The 6,000-nt window shown below is 51.4% G+C and overlaps 1 protein-coding gene across 2 annotated transcripts in view; it reads right to left on the minus strand.

Annotated features, from left to right (window-relative positions):
- TNFRSF10D (TNF receptor superfamily member 10d) overlaps positions 1-5,075 on the minus strand; it is a 28,905-nt gene extending 23,830 nt beyond the window's left edge. For both annotated transcript variants that reach the window (XM_045398035.2, XM_005562837.4), the window contains exon 1: positions 4,795-5,075. In XM_045398035.2, coding sequence (XP_045253970.2) covers positions 4,795-4,944 — 150 coding nt within the window. In that variant the 5' untranslated portion in view covers positions 4,945-5,075. The remainder of the gene's footprint in view (positions 1-4,794) is intronic.
- Positions 5,076-6,000: the final 925 nt, after the last annotated feature.

Consider the following 6,000-nt stretch of genomic DNA (forward strand, 5'->3'; position numbering starts at 1 on the left):
TAGCAAGGAATATAATATTAAGACCCTAGGTAAAGAACTGCATTCCTGGAGGGAGGTCTATATACGGCTGCTCTGGGAGTGTCCTACGTGGTTGAGATAAGGACTGAGATATGCCTTGGTCTCCTGCAGTACCCTCAGGCTTACTAGGATTGGGAAACACCAGCCCTGGTAAATTTGAGGTCAGACCGGTTCTCTGCTCTCGAACCCTATTTTCTGTTGTTTAAGATGTTTATCAAGACAATACATACACCGCTGAACAGAGACGCTTATCAGGAGTTTCTGATTTTGCCTTGTCCTGTTTCCTCAGAAGCATGTGATCTTTGCTCTGCTTCTTTGCCCCTTTAAAGTATGTGATCTTTGTGACCTACTCCCTGTTTGTACACCCCCTCCCCTTTTGAAATCCCTAATAAAAACTTGCTAGTTTTGTGGCTCAGGGGCATCATGGACTTGCTGATATGTGATGTCACCCCCGGAGGCCCATCTGTAAAATTCCTCTCCTTGTACACTTTCTCTTTATTTCTCAGACCGACTGACACTTAGGGAAAATAGGAAGAACCTACGTTGAAATATTGGGGGCGGTTCCCCCAAGAAATCTCCTTATTTTTAAGGATAGAAGTCAAGGCCAAGAGAGTACTGTGCAGACCTTGTTAGAATAGAACCACTCATCTTTTTAGCTTCCACATATTTACTTGCTTCTTCACAAGTTACTTGGTCTAATTCAGTACATAAGTAACTGACTCTCACTGCATCTTCTGCACCAGGTAAAACTTGCATTAAATAAATGTGTGTGTTGGCCGGGCATGGTGGCTCATGCCTGTAATCCCAGCATTTCGGGAGGCCAAGGCGGGTGGATCACCTGAGCTCAGGAGTTTGAGACCAGCCTGGCCAACATGGCAAAACCTCATCTCTACGAAAAATACAAAAACTAGCCAGGTGCGAGGGTGGGCACCTGTAATCCCAGCTACTCAGGAGGCTGAAGCAGGAGAATTGCTTGAATCTGGGAGGTAGAGGTTGCAATGAGCTGAGATTACACCACTGTTACTCCACCATGGGCGACAGAGCAAGACTCCATCTCAAGAAAAAAAAAGTAGTATGTGCTTTTATCCTGTGTACCTGTCTTATGTCTATTTAATTCTCAGGCACAGCCAAAAAAAAAAAAAAAAAAAAAAAAAAAGCCCTTAAAGGGGAGCTTAGCTTTCCTCTATGACTCAATGGTGACTCTATCCAAACACCATCCTCCAGGCCAACAATACCACATTCTAAGGCCTTGCACCAGCATGGCATCTCTGGAGGAGGGGCAGGCAAGGGTGGTGATCTCATGCCTCCCTCACTGTACCTCCTTTAGTTATATGATTCCTGGTGTCACCTCACCCACCACACCGTGGGCTCCAGGGAGCAGGATTCACATGGGGTTCGTCCATCCTCCCTGGCTCCAGCAGACTCCAAAGACAATAAAGGGCTCACTATCTATTTCCTGGGTCAATCACTTTCCCCCCAAGCCCATGAGGTGAGCACAGCTTACAGCCTAAGGACAGGCTCCAGGCTGTGGCACAGAGAGGGGACCCTGAAGAGCCCTGTGGACTCTGCTGAGGACCCACAGGAGCTCCCCGAGGCCAAGTGCAGGACAGAGATCAGAGAAGCAGCTGCTCAGAGAACTCTAGCTCTGCAGAGGCCCAAATATGGCTGCCATTATACAGAAGGTGAGGCCAAAAACGCTGGAGACATTGCTCCTGAATCTCATTTTGTCATTTGTAAAAGAGGGAAAATGATCTACCCTCATCTCCCCAGGTTGTTAGGAAAATCCACTACCTGAAAATGTGCAGTCACTGGCTGAGAGCAGGACACCAGCTGCCCAACAGCACAGGCTCGGGGCATGGCACTGTCCCCACTGTCCCCATCCCCAACCTGGAAGCTAGAGCCTCGCTGTCCTGCCACTCCCAGATACAGGACAGAGGACCGGAACCAGGACCGTGGCCTCTCAGTAGGGGCTGGGAGAGCAGCCATCTGCAGTCACCTGGATGGAGACCTTTCCTGCTCACTCTTAGAACTCCAACCCAGGCCAGGCACCCACCACTAGGACAACTGGAAGCGTGGCAGGTAAACCAGGCTGTGGCCCTGCAGTGCCATCACTGTCCTCACTTGAACTCTGGCTCCTCTGTTCCTTGATGGCCCCTCCACATGGTGCTCCACTCCAGTCTTAAAAAGTTTCTGCCCTAAGCTCAGGGAGCCGGTACTGAGGTGCAGGTAGGAGCAGGTGCAGCCTCTGCTGGGTGGAGGACATATGCCCTGGGGATCCAGAGTCCAAAATGACTGACACCAGCCCTGAGGATGTAATTCATCCTCCCACACCTGGTAACACAGCCCTCTGAGGTTTACACAGGGCTGCTGAAGATCTTTATCTCCTCTTTACTTTACAGGCAGGAGCTGGGGCCACACCAGTGTCACAGAGCTGGAGGGGAAGCACAGCAGGGCCCAGCTGTTCCCAGCCTCCAATCTCAGGAGTCCTTGAGAGCCTCAGAGTCTGAGATTCTGAACCATTGGATCTATTCGATTCCTACTTTGATAAAGAGAGGGGCGGGGTAGAAGCACCTGTCACAGAGATTGAACCAGTCCAACGTTGACAGACCCAGGACCTGGGGTCAGGAACTGAGCTCAGCTCCAGGCTCATCTGATATCCTCCTGAAAGCCTGAGGACGGAGACCTTATCTCCATTCACAGGCATGGTGGGTGGCAGGGAATTGCCCCAGCTGACCATGGTTTCCCAGGTGCATAGCTGGGAATTCGGTCTTCCCTGCCACCCTCCCCTGCTGTCTCATCTGGATCCCCCAGTAATCTACTGGGAGTAGATTTGGTACTTTGGTACTCCTAGTACCAAAGAACTCCTGTATCCTTGAAAATTCCTAATACCATGAAGGAATGAAAGTACACAGCAATGTGATGAATCACGTTTTACTTCCTAGACTAGCAAAAAATGAAAGCTAAGTGTAGCAAGGGTGTAGGGACACAGGCACATTTGTGGACTAGGTGTGAGTATATGCTGAGTTCAATGGTCTTTTGGAGCAAAATCTGTGAACATCTAAAGAAACTTCTGAAATCATTTATCCCACAGAAGTAGAAGTAAAATTATACTTCTAAGGAGTTGCCCAATAAGCTGGTGCACATGGATATGTGGACACACAATACATACAACGGTATTTAGTACAACATTGTTGGAATTAGCAAAGGCAAAGTCAGGGTAGGATCTAACAAGCTGCCCCTAGGCAGTAACAGTGAATTAACCTTTGGCTTACCCATGCAGTAAAATACCCTTATTTAAAGGAAGATCAATCTGAATGTACTGCCATAAAACATCTAATGTGATTTGTGTTAGCTCCAAAATTTTAAAGAGCGATTGCACATTGAAATGCATTTGATAAGGCAAGACTGATGGAGGGAACAAAGCCTCCTTTGGGATGTATAGAGTTCACATTCCCAAAACTGAGATTCACGTTGCTGGCCTTGTCTACACTGGTCATCCACGCATTCTCTCTTCAGGTCCACTGTCCTAACACAGCCATTCTTCTACCTGCCTCAGGTAGGTCCACCCACTATAAACTATTGCAGAAGTCGGCTGTATAATTTTTGAGAGGTGAAAATGTTACTGCTTTTCTGAATTTAGTATTAATTTGTTGAAAGAAAACATGCAAACTCTCATAGTTCCTATAATCTTGTTTTATCCTCCCCCTTTTGTTTTGGTATTATGTAAGGAACCTTAGAAAGTGCTGTTGGCAGAAACGTCAATCACTCTGAGAAAGTCCTGGCAGTCTGCACATTTTACTTATAATACGTCCTTACTCTGCACCCCACCACCAATCTCAGTTTCCAAAGCCAACTCACAACGAGAACTTTACACCTTTTATGCTGAAGGAAGGGGCCAGCCCGCGGTCCTGTCTGTGCGATGCAGAGGGAACACACGGGTGACAGTGAAAGACACTGGTTAACCGCTTCCTGCCACTTTCAGGGCTCTAGAGGAAATTAAAGTTGCAAACACAAGCGTTGGAAAGCTTTTTCACCGGCTGTTTGTTAAACGGATCTCCAAGGAACACGTTTAACAGTGTAAACATAGGGTTAATTTTTTTTTTTTTTTTTTTTTTTTTTTTTTTTGACAGAGTCTTGCTGTTGCCCAGGCTGGAGTGCACTGGTGCAATCTCGGCTCACTGCAACCTCTGCCTCCCGGGTTCAAGCAATTCTACTGTCTCAGCCTCCCAAGTAGCTGGGATTACAGGCGCCTGCCACCATGTCTGGCTAATTGTATTTTTAGTACAGACGGGGTTTCACCAAGTTGGCCAGGCGGGTCTCCAACTCCCGACCTCAGGTAATCCCCCCCGCCTCGGCCTCCCAACGTGCTCGGATTACAGGTATCAGCCACCACGCCAGGCCTGGGTTAATGTTATTAATGAACGGACAAACGAAAGAGGCCACCGGTCTGTGGCTTCCAGAGGTTTACTCCGGAGTTTCCATCTTGACTTCCTCCCTCCGTTGATTCTGGAACTTACTCCGGGGCAGCTCAGTGCGGTCCTCGCCTCACGCGACAGCCAGGGGGAGCGCGCGCTCTGCTCCCTCGCGGCCGGGTCGCTCCTGCCCAGCCAGGGGACCACCCAATCTTCCCGACTCCGACGACGGGTTAGTCCTGCCCGGGCATGCCCCGCCGCAGGCGACCCGGGCCAAGCGTCCCCGCCGTGTCCCCCTCTCTCTCTGCCCACTCCCGGCGCCAGGTGCGCTCTTCCCCAGCCAGGGAACGCGGCGGGTACTCACCGGCAGCAGAACCGCGACGACGACGAAAACAAACTTAAGGGTCTTGGGGTCCGGGAGCCATGGTGTGGTTCCCGACGCCGTCCTGGCTCCTGGAGAGCGCCCTGCTCGAGCGCTCGAGGCGGTTGGGGCGCTCTGTCCGCAAAGTCCCATGAGAAGGGAGGTGGGTGGAGGCTTTTCGCCCCTCTGAAGTTTGGGTAAAAAGCGCCAAACTCAATCAGAAACTGTCCGGAAACGGTCCCCGTAGCTGGTGCGCGTGGAAAGGTTCCCGCAGCTACACTGGCAGAATTGGCGCGCGCACCTCCGCTTTTATACCCCGGAAAAAAGGCGTGGTCACTTGTTCTCCCTTCCCGCAGTCACTTCCAGGCACTCAGAAAAGGGGCACGGCCTCCCCCAGTACTTCCGGGAGGGCCCAGGTTGTGTGCGTGGGTGCAAGAACTAGTTCTTGCCGGCAGTGGTGACCCAGGGCCTGTGGTTTGATTCCGGGTCCTGTCCATGCTGTGGCAAGCAGAAGGGGTAGAAGCTGAGGTGCTTCCCACTGCGCTGCTGTAGTCGGGGTAGTGAGGTTCAAAGGCGGCACTGGAGGCCTGTCCTGAGCCTGCTCCCTCCCCGGGACGCTTGTCTCTCCTCTTGTTAAACCCTGAACTACTTCCTGGCTTAAGGACTTCAGTCCACTCTTAGCTTCTGCCACCACTGCTCTGATGCCACTGCCTCCAGCCTCCTTGCTGCTGTGACCCAGCACCAAGCTTCTCTGGCAGGGGCTTGGCACCCCTCAGTAGTGGGTGCCTGGCACCAAGGAGGGGCCCAGTGAGTACATGAGTGGACAGAATGAAGGACGCAGAGGCCATGACGGGCACATGCAGAGGCTGAGGAGTAGGTAGGAGGGAGAGGAAAGCCAGGGGCATCCCTAGCCACAGCCTGGCACCCTTTGCATGGTCAAGGCACAAACACTCCCTGACCAGCCTTCAGGGCTCTAGTACTGAGGCCCCATGGGGACAGGGGAGTCAGGGGAGTGGCTTCCAAAGCATTTCCCCAAGTCTAGTTTCTACCCAGGTCCAGCTGTCTGACCTTGGGCCACTTACCTCCCCACCGAGTTAAGCACACTGCCGCTGTGAGGACAGACCCAATGTGTGGTATTGAAGGGTGCCAGCTGGTGAGCCTAGGCAATCAGGTCAATGGCATGACTCCTAGACCCTTGGGGTCAGTTGG

Source organism: Macaca fascicularis, chromosome 8, assembly GCF_037993035.2.
Source record: "Macaca fascicularis isolate 582-1 chromosome 8, T2T-MFA8v1.1".
NCBI classification, from domain to species: Eukaryota; Metazoa; Chordata; class Mammalia; order Primates; family Cercopithecidae; genus Macaca; species Macaca fascicularis.